The 19,398-nt window shown below is 43.5% G+C and overlaps 1 protein-coding gene, 2 non-coding genes and 1 pseudogene across 27 annotated transcripts in view; 3 read left to right on the top strand and 1 right to left on the bottom strand.

The window, feature by feature from the left end:
* Nucleotides 1-19,398, top strand: part of TEX14 (testis expressed 14, intercellular bridge forming factor) — a 150,175-nt gene that overhangs the window by 24,872 nt on the left and 105,905 nt on the right. For 17 of the 25 annotated variants that reach the window (XR_015148326.1, XR_015148329.1, XR_015148328.1 and 14 more), the window contains exon 2: nucleotides 15,912-16,048. Coding sequence is in view for 21 of the 25 variants with exons in the window: in XM_086360656.1 (XP_086216782.1) it covers nucleotides 15,913-16,048 (136 nt within the window). In the remaining 4 variants the exon portion in view is untranslated. Of the gene's footprint in view, nucleotides 1-11,548; nucleotides 12,314-12,430; nucleotides 12,561-15,911; nucleotides 16,049-19,398 lie in introns of those variants that run through there. The other 8 variants (XM_086360650.1, XM_086360662.1, XM_086360654.1 and 5 more) reach the window with 2 other exon arrangements.
* Nucleotides 5,983-6,146, top strand: LOC147352690 (U1 spliceosomal RNA). Its single transcript, XR_015148538.1, has one exon. It is a non-coding gene; the product is annotated as a U1 spliceosomal RNA (small nuclear RNA).
* Nucleotides 11,805-12,119, bottom strand: LOC147352691 (DET1- and DDB1-associated protein 1 pseudogene; annotated as a pseudogene).
* Nucleotides 12,656-12,819, top strand: LOC147352692 (U1 spliceosomal RNA). The gene has a single exon (XR_015148545.1). It is a non-coding gene; the product is annotated as a U1 spliceosomal RNA (small nuclear RNA).

Consider the following 19,398-nt stretch of genomic DNA (forward strand, 5'->3'; position numbering starts at 1 on the left):
TTGGAACGGCGTTCCCCGGAAATACGGGCTTATCTATTAATATAAAATATATGTTAACATATAGTTCGAAAATATGTTTATTTGGATCGCTAAGATAAAGACCATTTGGAGTCGTTTCAGGAGTGACCCAGACCTTATTATAGTGGTGCATGCAGCAGCGGGTAGTGCCAAGGTCGGCCTCGGGGAAGATAACCAGGGTCAGGTGGTTTTCCCGGGGCGAGGCTCATCCATTGTACCCCAGATGTGCTGACCCCAGCCAGTTCCCCAGATGTGGAGAACTCGGTTGCAGAATTTGTGGTAGTGGGGGACTGTGTTGGTGCTTTCCCCTGTCCTCTTGGTATCTTAAATCGTTCAAGATGTTTTCTAAAAAGGATCTAGTGGCTCATCTCTAATGCTGAAGGGGTTATCACATAAGGTAGGTGGGTAGTGGTGAGTATGATACGCGGACGTAGTGAAATAGAGATCTTAAATACTAAACCACTATGAAACATTCTTCTGCCAAGTACAGGTTTTTTGGGTTTTGTCAGGATTATTTATTTAACTTCAGCTGTCTGAGCTTTAGGATCTGGGTTTACCTGAATGGTTTTGAACGTTTTTAGTTTTGGAGTGTTACAATATCTCAAATTTTTTTAGGCTGGTTATATTTTGCAGTGTGATATACCATTTTGGGTGTATGGGGATAAGAAGAAAATGTTATTAAAACTATTTTCAGTTATTTTAGCCTTTTATATGTGGTTACCAAAACTTGTAAAATTACACGTTGTTCACATTATATTCTGTTGGACGTCGTTTCTCCCTTATTTTGAAAAAGTCTCAGGAGGTCTTGCTGTGTTACTTCTATAACATGCTGCCCCTTCCTGGAATGCCCTGCCTTCCCTCATCAGTCTTTGACATTCTGCTCTCTCTTGTTGCAGCTGCCTGGGATCCACCCAAACTGCCACAGAACCTAAGATGGACTTAAACATTACTGTAGGCACAGTGCTGCATAAGGCACTTCTTTTAAAATCAGAAGAAGAAAAGATGAATTTTTAGGTGGAAAAATGTATATAGCAACGTCATCTTTTTATATTAATAGGTTTTTCATGGCGGAAGGGCCCACAAAGGCAAGGGTGTACAGGATCCTTCAGTCATAATGTGGTCCTTAGCCCTTTGATTAGTGCCCATTACTCTTTCCCTCTAATTCTGGCAGGTCTGTTTCCTCTACAGTTTGTGGAAGGGAGACTCTATCTCCACATGATTACTCTTAGTATCTCCAGTGCCTTAGGCTAGTCGCTGGCACCTTAAGTTTAGGGGGCTGTAAGTGACTAGTTACATATAAGTAACAGCTTGAGAACAGGTTTTTGGTTTTGTTTTTTTCATCATTAGTAGCACTCATAGAAACTCATGGATACCTTGTGAATGTTGAAAATACTGGAGTAGGCAATGTGGTCATCAGAAATAAAGTTCCCATGAGGATTTATTGTATAACACAGGGAAGTCCACTCAATACTGTGTAATGGCATATATGGGAAAAGAATCTCTAAAAGAGTGGATCTATGTATATGTATTACTGATTCACTTTGCTCTACAGTATAAACTAATACAACATTATAAATCAACTATATACCAATAAAATTTAAAAAAAGAAAGAAAAAGACTTCCTCACCATAGCAAAAAGAGCCTTAGAACGTCTATGAAATCATACCTTGGGGGACACAGTCATAGAGGACTCAGAGCTGTGGTCAGCCTGGCATTCATGGAAACAGCAATACCATGGAAACAGCACACCATCTGGAATGAAATTAGGATGGTAGATCAATAATGAAATTATAACATATAACTGAGGTGGGCTGGGTCACACTTTGTGGATGACAGTATCTAGCAGGTGTCTAAGTAGAGTGACTGTGGTTTATACTGCAGAGCCCTGTGGATGGGAAATGTATAAAACCAGGGCCAGTGTGCATCTCAAGTGCCTCAGAATGGGTTTGCTCCCCAAAACATAGGGTGTGTGTGTGTCGAGTGTCTATAGAGTTGCTCAAGCTGGTAATAGACATTTAGATTCAGTTGTCAGCACCATGGACTTCTTAACTATCAGACCTGCTCAGTGAGCTTATATAACAAAAGGCAGCTTTCAAAAATTACTGCCACACATCATATTTCTGAACACACTCTCTCCTTGACTCCCATGAGGCAAAGATATGAGTGGAAATTCAGAGATGGGTGAGACTCACAGACTGAGGGCCATGTCTGTTGGGACAGAACATCTTAGCTGGCAGAGGCAGCCGTGATCTGAGAGAGGTGGGTGGGTGTGCTGGTGCTGCCCCTCCCCAGGAGTGCAGGAATGCGCCAAACACCTGCTCTGCTGAGGGGCGGGCTGTGCCTCTCCACCCTGGCTTATTTGGGGCCTGAGTTAGTTGGTCACTGAGTTGTTTTATTCTGTGTGTCAGTATATTAATATGTATATATACAGACACACACACACACACACACAGACATATATTCACTATAATTATTATTGTTCATGTTCAGTTGCCCAGTCATGTCCAACTCTTTGCCATCCCATGGACTGCAGCACCAGGCTTCCCTGTCCTTCACCAACTCCCGGAGCTTGCTCAAACTCATGTCCATTGAGTTGGCAATGCCATCCAACCATCTCATCCTCTGTTGTCCTCTTCTTCTAGCCTCAGTCTTTCCCAGCATCAAGGTCTTTTCCAGTGAGTCGGCTCTTTGCATCAGGTGGCCAGAGTAATGGAGCTTTGGCTTCTTCAGCATCTCGCTCCAATGAATACTCAGGGTCGATTTCCTTTAGGATTGATTGGTGTGATCTTGCAGTCCAAGGGACTCTCAAGAGTCTTCTCCAACACCACAGTTCAAAAGCATTAATTCTTCGGTGCTCAGGCTTCTTTATAGTACAACTCTCTCATCCATACATGACCACTGGAAAGTAATGTCTCTGCTTTTAAATACACTGTCTATGTTTGTCATAGCTTTTCTTCCAAGGAGCAAGCGTCTTTTAATTTCATGGTCTATCATTGTTTCCCCATCTATTTGCCATTAAGGATGGGACCAGATAACATGATCTTTGTTTTTGGAATGTTGAGTTTTAAGCCAGTTTTTTTCACTTTATCATCTTCATCAAGAGGCTCTTTAGTTCCTATTTGTTTCCTGACATTAGGGTGGTGTCATATCTGAGGTTGTTGATATTTCTCCTGGCAATCTTGATTCCAGCTTGAGTGAGCTTCATTCAGCCTGGCATTTCGAATGATGTACTCTGCATAGAAGTTAAATAAGCAAAGTGACAATATACAGCCTTGATGTACTCCTTTTCCTATTTGGAACTAGTCTGTTGTTCCATGTCCAGTTCTAACTGTTGCTTCCTGACCCGCATATAGGTTTCTCAAGAGGCATGTCAGGTGGTCTGGTATTCCCATCTCTTTCAGAATTTTCCAGTTTCTTGTGATCCACACAGTCAAAGACTTTGGCATAGTCAATAAAGCAGAAGTAGATGTTTTTTTCTGGAACTCTCTTGCTTTCTCGATGATCCAGCGGATGTTGGCAATTTGATCTCTGGTTCCTCTGCCTTTTCTAAAACCAGCTTGAACATCTGGAAGTTCACAGTTCACGTATTGCTGAAGCCTGGCTTGGAGAATTTTGAGCGTTACTTGACTAGCGTGTGAGATGAGTGCAATCATGCGGTAGTTTGAGCATTCTTTGGCATTGCCTTTCTTTGGGATTGGAATGAAAACTGACCTTTTCCAGTCCTGTGGCCACTGCTGAGTTTTCCAAATTTGCTGGCATATTGAGTGTACTAATAATTATCATTGTTCTGAGAGGGTAAAATCAAGCACAGATACCTAAAATATGGTAGAGTCACAATTTGAACCTAAGTCTATCTGATGCTAAAGCCTGTGTTTAGAACTAAATATGGTGCCACATATTTCTTATAGTGGTTCCACCAGGACTTGGTCTTTTCATTATGAAGAAAAAAGGAGTCTAACAATATTATTGAAAGTCTGCCTCCTGTATTTCACAACCTGTTACACTGATATCATTTCAGTGCGCTTCTTTTCAGTGCTTTTCCTTAAGGATATACATTTTTACAAAACTGCAGTCATGGTATACATACCATTTCATATCTTTTTTTCCTCTTAACCTTTTGTCTTTCATGTTGTTCATTATAATATAATGTGTCTTTCATGTTCTTACTATTGTATGTTTAATACTCCATTTCCCTGCTGCTTTGATTCTAGGATTTGGGGGTGATTTTGATTTTTTGTAATAATATAATAAATACCATGTGCATAGGGCACTGTCTTTCTCTTACTTTCTACAGTTAAATGACATTTACCATTCAAAATGTACGAACATACTTTGGGCAATAGATGTATATAATTAGGGTTAAAGTTTCCCTGAGCCACCAGGGAAACCCAATATTATAGTCATGTTTCCGAGTATGTAGGAAAAACACATTAATCCATTCTTGTGTGTTATACTAACATATGTTACTTTGCATTTTGATTCATTTCCTTTAAGCATCTTAAATGCTTTTCTGTATTTTCCTGATTCCCTACAGGGGAAATTTTATCACTATTATAATAATTAAAAATACTCTCCCAAAATACAAAACAAAGCACTTAAAAAATCATACAGACTAAGAGGAAAATAACTGCCAAGAGGTTGCAAAATATGCCACTCCCAACTGTGTCACTGTGGCATAAGGATTATTTTTAAGCCAGAAGCATTGAAAAACAGCAAATATGTAAAAAGAGTGGTCTGGCCTCCCTTTCTAACACAGGGGAAAGAAATATTTCAGAGAAGAGGGATAACGCCCAGAGATTTCTGCACAAACAGGTCTTGTTAAAATCATTATCTTTTTTAACCTCCCCATGTATGCTACTTGCTTCTCCACAATTGTCTCTCTTTTGTTCAACTTAATATAAAAACATTTAGGTTTCCACTTCTTTGGGTCTTCATTTCCTTATGAGGGCTCTTGTGTCAGATAAACTTAAGTTAAATAAATTAGTATGGTTTGTCCTGTTAAATTGTGTATTCCAATGTAATTTTCAGGCTGGGCCAGAGACTCTAATAGAATAGAGGTAAAGGTTTGCCTCCCGCACACTACTAAACCCTTGACACTATAGTTGCTGCAGAGTTGTTTTGCCCAGAGCGCCTAGCTAGCAAGGGTAGAAAGGAAAACACAGTGCCTTGTCCATTTTCGCTGTCTAAAAAGAACAGAGGAGCACTTGCTTTGTTACTCAATCCAGGCCAGATGCTGCTTGCCTTTGCGCTGAGAACTGCAAGACTTGAATCTTGTAGAAGTCGGATTTGTGCCCCAAAGACACGGACACCTGTCCAGGAGAGCAGTGGCTTGGGTGGGGTGGCAAGGCTGGAGGTCGCATTTGACGCGCATTCTGTTCAGCTCTCACAGAAACCCTGTGAGGCAGGGAGTATTATTCCCACTTTACACTTTTGGGAAACGGTGATTGAGAGAGACTTGCGGGTATCACCTAGTTACAGAGTGGTGCGGCGATTCAGACTCAGCAACCAATCTTGCTACCCTCTTCCACTGAGGGCCGCGCCCCCGCCATGCCCTGCTCTGCCCTCCGCACGCTGCTCGGACTCCACCCCCGTAACGAAGCTCCACCGAATTTTGCGTCTGTCTGCGAAGACGAAGAATTGAAAAATCTCAGCTACACTTGGTCTTTGGGGTCGGGCGCCAGGCAGAACTAGAACGAACTAGACGCTTGTCAAAAAGCAGTGACGTCAAATGACAAGTGACAAGAGGTGGGGATATGTAGATGAGGGGCGCGGTGGCTGCTGTCTCGATTTCATTTTTCGCCGGGTAGAATTTCCCCTGAACGTCCAAAGGATGTATCTTGGTCACTGTCATATAAATAGTCCTTCAGTTTCCCATCGAAGGCCGAAAGAGCTTGGAATATAATTGACCATAACTCTGTAGTGTGCTGAGTTCGAGGGTGACGTCCCAGACAAAAGTTCCAACTCATACTTACCTGGCAGGGGAGATACCATGATCACGAAGGTGGTTTTCCCAGGGCGAGGCTTATCCATTGCACTCCGGATGTGCTGACCCCTGCGATTTCCCCAAATGTGGGAAACTCGACTGCATAATTTGTGGTAGTGGGGGACTGCGTTCGCGCTTTCCCCTGGCATGATTTGTGAAAGGAAAGACATAGATTCTTATTGTGCAGCTTTGATGTACCTATCTAGTGTTTTGTAGTTTTGGGTTTCCTGAGGCTCAAACGATGCACATTTTCTCCTGCAGCAATGTGGAAAACCTGATTTGGACTTCCTTTGTGGCTCAGCTGGTAAAGGATTTGCTTGTAATGCGGAGTCTTGGGTTTGATCCCTGGTTTGGGTCATTCTCTTGGAAAGGGGACAGGTTCAGATCAGATCAGTAACTCAGTCGTGTCCGACTTTTTGCGACCTCACAGCACGCCAGGCCTCCCTGTCCCATCACCAACTCCCGGATGCCATCCAGCCATCTCATCCTCTGTCGTCCCCTTCTCCTCTTGCCCCCGATCCCTCCCAGCATCAGAGTCTTTTCCAATGAGTCAACTCTTCTCATGAGGTGGCCAAAGTACTGGAGTTTCAGCTTTAGCATCATTCCTTCCAAAGAAATCCCAGGGCTGATCTCCTTCAGAATGGACTGGTTGGATCTCCTTGCAGTCCAAGGGACTCTCAAGAGTCTTCTCCAATACCACAGTTCAAAAGCATCAGTTGTTTGGTGCTCAGCTTTATTCACAGTCCAACTCTGATATCCATACATGACCACTGGAAAAACCATAGCCTTGACTAGACGGACCTTTGTTGGCAAAGTAATGTCTCTGCTTTTGAATATGCTATCTAGGTTGGTCATAACTTTCCTTGCAAGGAGTAAGCATCTTTTAATTTCATGGCTGCAGTCACCACCTGCAGTGATTTTGGAGCCCAGAAAGATAAAGTCTGACACTGTTTCCACTGTTTCCCCATCTATTTCCCATGAAGTGATGGGACCAGATGCCATAATCTTAGTTTTCTGAATGTTGAGCTTGAAGCCAACTTTTTCACTCTCCTCTTTCACTTTCATCAAGAGGCTTTTTAAAGTTCCTCTTCACTTTCTACCACAAGGGTGGTGTCATCTGCATATCTGAGGTTATTGATATTTCTCCCGGCAATCTTGATTCCAGCTTGTGTTTCTTCCAGTCCAGCGTTTCTCATGATGTACTCTGCATATAAGTTAAATAAGCAAAGTGACAATATACAACCTTGACGAACTCCTTTTCCTATTTGAAACTAGTCTGTTGTCCCATGTCCAGTTCTAACTGTTGCTTCCTGACCTGCATACAGATTTCTCAAGAGGCAGATCAGGTGGTCTGGTATTCCCATCTCTTTCAGAATTTTCCACAGTTTATTGTGATCCACACAGTCAAAGGCTTTGGCATAGTCAATAAAGCAGCAATAGATGTTTGTCTGGAACTCTCTTGCTTTTTCCATGATCCAGCGGATGTTGGCAGTTTGATCTCTGGTTCCTCTGCCTTTTCTAAAACCAGCTTGAACATCTGGAAGTTCACGGTTCACATATTGCTGAAGCCTGGCTTGGAGAATTTTGAGCATTACTTGATTAGCGTATGAGATGAGTGCAATCATGCGGTAGTTTGAGCATTCTTTGGGATTGGAATGAAAACTGACCTTTTCCAGTCTTGTGGCCACTGCTGAGTTTTCCAAATTTGCTGGCATATTGAGTGCAGCACTTTCACAGCATCATCTTTCAGGATTTGGAATAGCTCAACTGGAATTCCATCACCTCCACTAGCTTTGTTCGTAGTGATGCTTTCTAAGGCCCACTTGACATCACATTCCAGGAGTGATCACACCATCGTGATTATCTGGGTCGTGAAGATCTTTTTTGTACAGTTCTTCTGTGTATTCTTGCCATCTCTTCTTAATACCTTCTGCTTCTGTTAGGTCCATACCGTTTCTGTCCTTTATCGAACCCATCTTTGCATGAAATGTTCCTTTGGTATCTCTGATTTTCTTGAAGAGATTCCTAGTCTTTCCCATTCTGTTGTTTTCGTCTATTTCTTTGCATTGATCCCTGAAGAAGGCTTTCTTATCTCCCCTTGCTATTCTTTGGAACTCTGCATTCAGATGCTTATATCTTTCCTTTTCTCCTTTGCTTTTCGCTTCTCTTCTTTTCACAGCTATTTGTAAGGCCTCCCCAGACAGCCATTTTGCTTTTTTGCATTTCTTTTCCATGGGGATGGTCTTGATCCCTGTCTCCTGTACAATGTCACGAACCTCATTCCATAATTCATCAGGCAGTCTATCTATCAGATCTAGGCCCTTAAATCTATTTCTCACTTCCACTGTATAATCATAAGGGATTTGATTTAGGTCATACCTGAATGGTCTAGTGGTTTTCCCTACTTTCTTCAATTTAAGTCCGAATTTGGCAATAAGGAGTTCATGGTCTGAGCCACAGTCAGCTCCTGGTCTTGTTTTTGCTGACTGTATTGAGCTTCTCTATCTTTGACTGCAAAGTATATAATCAATCTGATTTCGGTGTTGACCATCTGGTGATGTCCATGTATAGAGTCTTCTCTTGTGTTGTTGGAAGAGGGTGTTTGTTATGACCAGTGCATTTTCTTGGCAAAACTCTCTTAGTCTTTGCCCTGCTTCATTCCGTATTCCAAGGCCAAATTTGCCTGTTTTCTTGACTTCCTACTTTTGCATTCCAGTCCCCTATAATGAAAAGGACATCTTTTTTGGGTGTTAGTTCTAAAAGGTCTTGTAGATCTTCATAGAACCGTTCAACTTCAGCTTCTTCAGCATTACTGGTTGGGGCATAGACTTGGATTACTGTGATATTGGATGGTTTGCCTTGGAAACGAACAGAGATCATTCTGTCGTTTTTGAGATTGCATCCAAGTACTGCATTTCGGACTCTTTTGTTGACCATGATGGCCACTCCATTTCTTCTGAGGGATTCCTGCCCGCAGTAGTAGATATAACGGTCATCTGAGTTAAATTCACCCATTCCAGTGCATTTCAGTTCGTTGATTCCTAGAATGTCAGCATTCACTCTTGCCATCTCTTGTTTGACCACTTCCAATTTGCCTTGATTCATGGACCTGACATTCCAGGTTCCTATGCAATATTGCTCTTTATAGCATCGGACCTTGCTTCTATCACCAGTCCCATCCACAGCTGGGTATTCTTTTTGCTTTGGCTCCATCCCTTCATTCTTCCTGGAGTTATTTCTCCACTGATCTCCAGTAGCATATTGGGCACCTACTGACCTGGGGAGTTTCTCTTTCAGTATCCTATCATTTTGCCTTTTCATACTGTTCATGGGGTTCTCAAGGCAAGAATACTGAAGTGGTTTGCCATTCCCTTCTCCAGTGGACCACATTCTGTCAGATCTCTCCACCATGACCCACCCGTCTTGGGTTGCCCCACGGGCGTGGCTTAGTTTCATTGAGTTAGACAAGGCTGTGGTCCTAGTGTGATTAGATTGACTAGTTTTCTGTGAGTATGGTTTCAGTGTGTTTGCCAGGTTACTCCACTCTAACTCTGGCCTGGAGAATTCCATGGACTATAAAGTTGCAAAGAGATGGACACGACTGAGCGACTTTCACTTCACTTAGAAGCAAGGCAGCAGTCGATTTCTGGTATCAAGTGAGGAATATTATGTGGATAGACATCTGCTGGGCTAATCCATGCACTTTCAAAGAGCTGAATTCAACCTCTTGTGTGGCTCTGCTGGTAAAGAATCTGCCAGCAATGCTAAAGACCTGGATTCCATTCCTGGACTGGGAAGATCCTCTGGAGCAGCAAAAAGGCTACCCACTCCTGTATTCTGGCCTGGAGTATTCCATCGACTGTATAGCTCTTGGGGTCACAGAGTCAAACACAACTGAATGAGTTTTTAAAAAATGGTTTAAAAGTAAGCTTTCACTATTCTAGGAATGAAATGGGCTGTTTTCTTTATTCTGTGGGAAAGACTGTAGAAGGCGATTTCTATACATTTTGGCTTTATGGTCCCCTTTCTGTGTTTTCAAAACCAGTAATTTTTCATCTGCTGCCATCAACCTTCCATCCACCACCTTTTATTTTTTCCAGATGAGAAAGCTCCTTTTATTGGGGTGGAAATGATGCACCAAACTAGTCCCTGATAAAAATACTTAGATCTTCAAGATATGGAGATGATACTTAACTATAATGATCAAAATCATCACATGGATCACAGCCTTATGTAAATCAGTGAAGCTATGAGCCATGCTCTGGAAGGCCACACAAGATGGCCAGGTCATAGTGGAAAGTTATGACAAAATGTGGTCCACTGGGGAAAGGAATGGCAAACTCCTTCAGCCTTCTTGCTGAACTCCATGAACAGTATGAAAAGACAAAAAGATAGGACACTGAAAGATGAACTCCCCAGGTTGGTAGGTGTACAATATGCTACTGGGGAAGAGTGGAGAAATAGCTCCAGAAGGAATGAAAAGGCTAAGCCACGAAATTAAAAGACACACTCCTTGGAAGCAAAGTTGTGACAAACCTATACAGCGTATTTAAGACCAGAGAGATCACTTTGCTGACAAAGTTCTGTATAGTCAAAGCTATGAGTTTTCCAGTAGTCATGTATGGATGGATGTGAGAGTTGGACCATAAAGAAAGCTGAGTGCCGAAAAATTGATGCTTTCGGACTGTGGTGCTGGAGAAGACTCTTGAGACAGCAAAGAGATCAAACCAGTGGATACGAAAGGAAATCAACTCTGAGGATTCATTGGAAGGACTGATGGTGAAGCTGAAGCTCCAGTCCTTTGGCCACCTGATGCAAAGAGCTGACTCATTAGAAAAGACCCTGATGCTGGGAAAGATTGAAGGCGGGAGGAGAAGGGGACGACAGAGGATGAGATGATTGGATGGCATCACCAACTCAATGGACGTGAGTTTGAGCAATTTCTGGGAGATAGTGAAGGACAGGGAAGCCTGGCATGCTGCAGTCCATGGAGTTGGTGCCTTAGCAACTGAACAAGATTGGGAAGAGCTGACTTCTCCCACTTATTCAAGCTCAGAGCAAGGTCTGGGCAGAGTAAGTCCCTGTGGAACGTGTGACAAGGCGAAGTGTTTGAGACCTGGACCAGCAGATGGGAACCAAGAGAAGAGCCCCCACCCATGAGGACCAGCTGCAGCAGGACCCTGAATCTAGACCCTCGGAAAGAGGCTCCAGTTTTCCAGAGGACTAGGCAGCAAGAGGGAGAAGGCAATGGCAACCCACTCCAGTACTCTTGGCCTGGAAAATCCCATGGGCGGAGGGGCCTGGTGGGCTGCAGTCCATGGGGTCGCTAGGAGTCGGACACGACTGAGCAACTTCACTTTATTTTTTCACTTTCATGCATTGGAGAAGGAAATGGCAACCCACTCCAGTGTTCTTGCCTGGAGAATCCAAGGGACTGGGGAGCCTGGTGGGCTGCCGTCTATGGGGTCGCACAGAGTCGGACACGACTGAAGCGACTTAGCAGCAGCAGCAGCAGCAGGGAGCAAGAGGACGGGGGAGCTGAAGGAGGAGGCAGCGAATAACAATTTATTTGTTAAAAAAAAAAAATACACCTACCAACATCACACTAGTGGGTCTGACATCCCCTTAAATCATAAGTTGGTAAACTTACAACATCAATAAAAACACAAGGAAAATAAATACATTGGCTTTATCATATTGGAAGTGGTGTGAACGGTGGGACATGGGCAGACCGGCGGGCAGGCAAGGAGCAGACAGCACAGGAAGCGTCTGAGTGGGACCGTGAGTCTCAAGGGTCCTCGTCTCAGTCGTCCCAGTCCTGGCTGTAGATCCGTGGGATCTTGCACGGGGACGCCCAGCTCTCAGCCTCGAGGTTCACTTGCTCCTGGTCTGTCTTTTCGGCGGCATTCTTTTTGTCTCGTTGCTGTTGTAGGTAGCGCAAAAGAATGTTTGTTTTTTCTGTCACAATTATCTGTTCAGATGGGTACTCCTGAGTGGGCAGGTAGACTGGTGGACGTCGGTTCGAGGCTTTGCTTAGACAGTTGGCATGGAAGCTACTAAAATTGCTTTTGTTGTCGACAGGCAGCCCTTTCAAGAAATCAGCCATCTTCTGTTTCATCCGTCGTCTCCGTCTTCTGCTCTCTCCGTCGTCGCTGTTGTTGCCGCCGCCGCCACAGCTGCCTTTTTAGCTGCCTGCTTCCTCTTATAAAGAGGGCCGTTGATTACATTAGGCGCACCTGGATAATTCGGACTATTCCCGCCCCACCCAGTCTCAAAGCTAATCGCATCCCTACAATCTGTTCTGTCACAAAGGTGGGTTACATTCCCGGCCCCGGGGATTAGGCCCAGAGCGCCTCCGTGTCTGTCAGTCAGCCTATCACGAGGCCCCTGGTACAGTCGGCGCTACGGAGTGACGTCACTAAGGTGCGCGGAGTATGTAAATGAGCTCGGCGTAGGCAGGCTCGGTTCAGAATTGTAAAGTGTTTGTATTATTTTGCAAATATTGCGGTACTCGCAGTGTGCTTGTCAGGCCTTTATAGTTGGGAGAAGCCGTTATTTCGTAAGTGAGGGTATAGAGTTTTCGGTGAAGAGAGTGACCGTAAGTGCGAAGTGTTTGGAACGTGAGGCTGAGGCGGCAGGCAGGGCGAGCAACTCATACTTACCTGGCAGGGGAGATACCATGATCACGAAGGTGGTTTTCCCAGGGCGAGGCTTATCCATTGCACTCCGGATGTGCTGACCCCTGCGATTTCCCCAAATGTGGGAAACTCGACTGCATAATTTGTGGTAGTGGGGGACTGCGTTCGCGCTTTCCCCTGACACTCTATTGGTCTAAAAAAAAGACTATATGGTGTTTAGATGAGTATTAGGTTTATAATAACCCCGTAAAACTGAATCTATGATCGATGTTAAGTTGTGGGGTAGGAAAAAGGCAGTGAAAACCCCCTGCCGGTACTCTTACCTGGGGGAAAAAAACAGGAATGGTGGAATGTGGTGGGTTGTGCTGTTTATGGGGGTTGCATAGAGTCGGATACGACTGAAGCGACCTAGCAGCAGCAAATATGGGGTAGTGACTCCATTTTTCAGGTGAGAGTACTGGAGTGGGGTAGCATTTATCATTTTTCGGGGGGTTTTCCAAATACCTATATTCTGTATTGCAGGTGGATTTTTTACCAACTGAGCTACTAAAAGACGCCCAAGAATACTGAAGTGGGTAGTCTATTTTTTTATCCAGCGGACCTTCCCAACCCAGGAATACCAACCAGGGTATACCGGCATTTGGGGCGGATTCTTTCGTCTGAGCCAGTAGGGCAAGTTGAAATCCATTTAGTTATTGGGTTCAGTTCAGTCGCTCAGTCGTGTCCGACTCTTTGCGACCCCATGAGTTGCAGCACGCCAGGCCTCCCTGTCCATCACCAACTCCCGGAGTTCACTCAGACTCACGTCCATCGAGTCGGTGATGCCATCTAGCCATCTCATCCTCTGTCGTCCCCTTCTCCTCTTGCCCCCAGTCCCTCCTAGCCTCAGTTTTTTTCCAATGAGTTAGCTCTTCGCATGAGGTGGCCGAAGTATTGGGAGTTTCAGCTTTAGCATCAGTTCTTACAAAGAACACCCAGGACTGATCTCCTTTAGAATGGACTGGTTGGATCTCCTTGCAGTCCAAGGGACTCTCAAGAGTCTTCTTTTGAGTCTTATTGGGTTAGTCGGCCAAATTTACAGTACTGAAGTGTTCGTTTAGCTTCAGTTTTCAGGGGGAATTACCGATTAAGTAGTTGCAGGAGCTGGTTGGTTAAAAATATGTTTTAGTAATGTTCAGAACCGTTGTATTTATTTTTTTTTAAATATTTGCAGTTTATTTTGGTTTTTCTAAATAGACATTCACATCTGTAAACAATAGGATGTTGGTTTCAGCCCCAACCCCCGATTCGTTACAAGTCTTTGTTCTCACAGATTGGTTAGAACTGCCATTTGCTGTTGTTAGTCGCTAAGCCGTGTCCGGCCCTGTTGTACTCCATGGACCGTTGCACACTAGACTCCCCATGGGATTTCCCAAGCAAGGGTACTGGAGTGGGTTGCCATTTCCTTCTCCATCAGAACCGTTTTAAATGCTATTACTCCACAATGATATTTTTTTTAAAAGAATCTCTGAGGGTGACTGGAAAAAAATTCTAAAAGGAAGTAAACTGAAAAGTACACAGGAAGTGGAAGTTAGCATATACATGATTAACAGTCGACGCTTAATTTTTGCAGCTTTAGGAAACATATGAAAGAAGCAGGTCTGGAGATTTGAATATTTTATGTCAAAATGTCATACATTGCTGTAAATGCAATTAAATAAAAAAATTTTAAAGGTCAACGTTAAAATCACTTTTAAAATAATTATTTTTGCCAGCACTGGGTCTTAGTTACTGCTGGAGGTTTTTCTCTAGTTGGGGAAATGGGGGCCACTTGTTGCAGTGGGCGGGTTTCTTGTAGAGTGTGGGCTCAGTAGTTGTTGCCCAGGGACCTAGTTGCCCCATGGCATGTGGGATCTTCCCAGACCAGGGATCCAACCCGGATTCTGTGCATTGATAGGTGGATTCTTGACCACTGAACCATCAGGGATGTTCTAAAATGACTATTATTTAAAGAACAAAACAAGAATTAAATATTGATGAAGATCTGGGAAATTTTGGACCCTTTTTCACTGCTGGTGGTAATGTGAAATGGTGCAGTCACCATTCTAGTGTGCATAGGTTCTAGTGTGCATGACAGCAGCTAACAACTATAGAGAGTTCCTTGGTTCCAGGCAGAGTTCTAAGCACTTTACAGAGTACTCCCATTTATAGATGAGGCAATTGAGGCCCATGAAAGGTTAAATAATTTCTTCAAGGTCACACAGGGAAGTGACACAGCCGGGTTGAGAACTTCAGAGTCTGAACTATGAACCCAATCCACAGACTGTCTACCCTCTGCATAAATGACTGCATTTGTATACTGTTTGTTCTTTTTTGGACCAGAGTTATTGTGGTGCAGAATTTTTTAAATATTTATTTGTATTTATTTTGGCTGCACCGGGTCTTAGTTGCAACATGCTGGATCTTCTGGTCTTGGCATGAGATCTAGTTCTCCTACCAGGGATTAAACCTGGGCACCCTGCATTGGGAGTGCCAAGTCTTAGCCGCTTGACCCCCAAGGAAGTCCCCTAACTTTTCAAAGTGAATGCCCTCCTGGGAATTCCCTGGTAGTCCAGCAGTTAGGACTTCCCACTTTTAAGGGTTCGAGTTCAATCCGTGGTCCGGAAAATAGGATCCCATAAGCCTCAAGGCCAAAACAAAACAAAACACACACTCAAAAAGTTAATACTCTCCTAATGGTCTTGATGATGCAATAAATGTGTATTTCTAATTCTACTTCTTGGTATCATCACTTTTTCACTCCCTACTGCTGCTGCTAAGTCGCTTCGCTTGTGTCTGTGTGACCCCATAGACTGCAGCCCACCAGGCTCCCCCATCCCTGGGATTCTCAAGGCAGAAATACTGGAGTGGGTTGCCATTACCTTCTCCGTTTTCACTCCCAGGAATTGACAAAAATATTGAGTTCTTCAATTTCAACAGTAACATTGAGAATAAAATTTAATCTTTTAGAATTTATTTTTATTTATTTAATTTTGGCCATGCCTCAAGGTATGCAGGATTTTAGCTCCCTGACCAGAGATCAAATTCAGATCCCCTGCTTCAGGAGCTCAGGGTCTTAACTGCCGGACTGTCAGAGAAATCCCTAATCTTGGAGAATTTCCATAATTGTCCCTCAATCCTATTCATTATAAATGAAAATGGACAAGAAGTGAAAGAAATGTGAAAGAATCGAGGCTTTTTCCTTGCATTTCTGGTTCAGTTAGAAATAAGTATGTTGCTTTCTTTTGAAACAGGATGTCTCGGGCTGTTCACCTTCCAGTCCCCTGTCCTGTTCAGCTTGGTTCCTTAAGAAATGACTCCTTGGAAGCACAGCTTCATGAGTATGTCAAACAGGGGAACTATGTGAAAGTGAAGAGGATTCTTAAGAAAGGTAGGCATCATATTAAAATAGCGCATGCAACTTGATTCACATTACTGAATAGCATTGGAAGGAAAACCAGGTATATCATAAGACTATGAATTCTTGGGGGAATTGGAAGTTAAATTTAGAAATGAGCTGTTCTCTATCAGTGCAGTTGGATTGCTCAACAGAGGTCGTAAATCGCTGGAGGCTGTTGGTTTTGTTTTGTGCTAAGGAACCATGAAGTCTTCCATTCTTTAAGCCCCTAAAGGTTTCGCTTCAGGCCCCAGCCACCCACTTTAGATTCTGCCTGTTTCTCTTTTCTCCGTCGAATCTACCCCATCTACTAAGTCTTCTGAGGGCTGTGGTGGAGTGAGAAGGCCAGTTTTCATGGCTCTCTTCTTCCTTGCTCCTTAGAGGCACTTGATACTTTTGTTTTCAAGGTGTTTTTGTTTGTTTTGTTTTATAATTGGTGTATAATGGCTTTACAGTGTTGTTAGTTTCTGCTGTGTAGAACAATGTGAATCAGCTATGAGTAAACATATATTCCTTCCCTCTTGAGCCTCCTTCCCACCCCCAACCCCATCCTACGGCTCCAGGTCATCACAGTGCGCAGAGCTGAGCTCCCTGTGTTGCAGAGCTATCCTCCCACTAGTATTTTATGCATGGTAGTGTATATATGCAGAGAAGGCGATGGCACCCCACTCCAGTACTCTCACCTGGAAAATCCCATGGACGGAGGAGCCTGGTAGGCTGCAGCCCATGGGGTCGCTAAGAGTCGGACACGACTGAGCGACTTCACTTTCACTTTTCACTTTCCTGCATTGGAGAAGGAAATGGCAACCCACTCCAGCATTCTTGCCTGGAGAATTCCAGGGACAGCGGAGCCTGGTGGGCTGCTGTCTATGGGGTCGCACAGAGTCGGACACGACTGAAGAGACTTAGCAGCAGCAGCAGCAGCAGCAGTGTATATATGTGTCCATGCTGCTCAATTCATTCCACCCTCTCTTTCCCCTGGTTCGTCCAAAAGTTTGTTCTCTACTTCTTCATCTGCATTCCTGCTAGCAAATAGGTTCATCTGTACCATTTTTCTAGATTCCATACAGATAATATATATGCGTTTGATTTTTTCTTTCTGATTTCCATCACTCTGTATGACAGACTCTAGGTCCATCCATGTGACTACAAATGACCCAATTATTTTCAAGGTGTTTTGTTTTTGTTTTGCTGTTGGGCAGACAGAAACAACAAACATAGCTCAGGCAATCTTCAAAAGAACACACACACAGAAAATCATACTCAAACGGAAACTCTGTTGGTATTTGCTCCTGATCTAGAGATCCAGACCTGCTTTTTCAAGAGTAACCAGAAGTCCTGTTAGATTCCCCCTCTTCTCTCTTCAATCTTAGTATTAAAAAGAAGGCTTAGAAAGTTTCTCTCAGCTGGTTTATGGAGCAGTCAAGGTGACCTAATTTCTCTACAGTGTTTCTCCATTTGCCTCAACAGGATTCCTGACAACTTCCAGAAGGGTAGCACCCATTTTTTAAGGATTCAACTTTCTCCAAAATACTTCTCTCAAAAAGTTCTCTACCATCCCTAGAATCTGTAGATAAAGTGGCTGATGGTAAACTAAATTTATTTAAAAGGTTCTGTTTTTTACCGCCTCCAAAATTTTTCATTTTACTCATGACGGATCTGTGTGTGTTTTAATATGAAAATTGATGTTCAAGATGGGTATGCTATGACTTCTAGTGTCTGTCTATCCATATCCTCCAATATGAGAAGCAGAGTTCTGTGACATTTTTTATCTGTCTCCTAGACATCTCCTGAATGTTCTGTATCTTCATATTCTTTTTTTTTTTTAACTCTTTTTTTTTTTTTTTTGGAGGTATAGTTAATGTGGGCTTCCCAGGTAGCACTAATGGTAAAGAACCTGCCTATCAATGCAGGAGACTTAAGAGATGTGGGTTTGGTCCCTGGGTTGGGAAGATCCCCTGAAGGAGGGCATGGCAACCCACTCCAGTATTCTTGCCTGGAGAAACCCCATGGACAGAGGAACCTGGTGGGCTACAGTCCATAGAGTCACAGAGTTGGACACAATCGAAGTGACTTAGCACACATAGTTAATGTACAGTGTGTAAGTTTCAAGTGTACCACATAGTGATTTACAATTTGTAAATGTTGTACTCTACTCCAGTTATAGTTATCATAAGCTATTGGGTATATTCCCTGTGTTGTGTAACATATCCTTGTAGCTTATTAATTTTATCCATGTAGTTTGTACCTCTTAATTTCCTCCCCCATTCTTTCCCTCCCTCTTCCCTCTCCTCACCAGTAACCACTAGTTTGTTCTCTATGTCTGTGAGTCTCTGTCAGATTCACTTGTTTGTTTTTTAGCTTCCACATATAAGTGATATCATACTTGTCTTTCTCTGTCTGACTTCTTAATGCATCTTCAAATTCTTGATATTAAACTAGAACAGGCGGTGAGGTTGACAGGTATAACTGGATATGAAGCAGGACCTCATCTGTGCTTGGCAATTTTGTCTAAAGCCTCAGAGTGAAAAACAGGGAGTGATACATATCCCCACGATCTAAAGCAACACTTCTTAGGAGATGGCCAAAATGATCTTGGACCTTCAACTCCATTACCCACCTCAGGCTGTCTAAGAGAAGGTGATGGGGCAGTGGTGTGAGTGTCAGAGGAAAAGGCTGTTCCAAAGGCATTCACAGGAAACCAAGTACAGGTGAACCTCCTGGAGAGAATTCTGGTGCCGGGAGTTGGGAGCCAATGTCTCAGCCTGGTGAACAGTAGAAACATGCCAGCCAACCCCAGCTGCCACCAAGGTGGCATTAATTGAGTCTGACATGTTACCTGGAATTTAGAGATCAAGAGGACTGCCATCTGCCTCCTACCTGGAGCAGTCCTTGATGGCCGAATGAGCACGAGAGACCAGCAGTTGGAGTAGCCGTACTTTCATCAGCTGTGGGGTAGTTAGACTCTGGAGGGTAGCTGAGCATTTGAAGGGACCTCAGCTATGAAGGAAGGAAGAATTCCAATGGAGAGGCTGGAGCTATAGCAAGAAATCAGCAGAAATGTAAATCAAAACTACAATGAGGTATGACTTCGCACTGGTCAGAATGGCCATCATCAAAAAGTCTACAAACAATAAATGCTGAAGAGGGTATGCAGAAAAGGGAACCCTCCTATATTGTTGGTGGGAATGTAAATTAGTACAACCATATGGAGAATAATTAGGGTGGTTTTGGAAGGAAAGTTATGACCAACCTAGATAGCATATTGAAAAGCAGAGACATTACTTTGCCAACAAAGGTCCGTCTAGTCAAGGCTATGGTTTTTCCAGTGGTCATATATGGAT

This window comes from Bos grunniens, chromosome 19 (genome assembly GCF_055505025.1).
Source record: "Bos grunniens cultivar Pamir isolate PY7600 chromosome 19, Bosgru_T2T1.0, whole genome shotgun sequence".
Classification (NCBI taxonomy): Eukaryota; Metazoa; Chordata; class Mammalia; order Artiodactyla; family Bovidae; genus Bos; species Bos grunniens.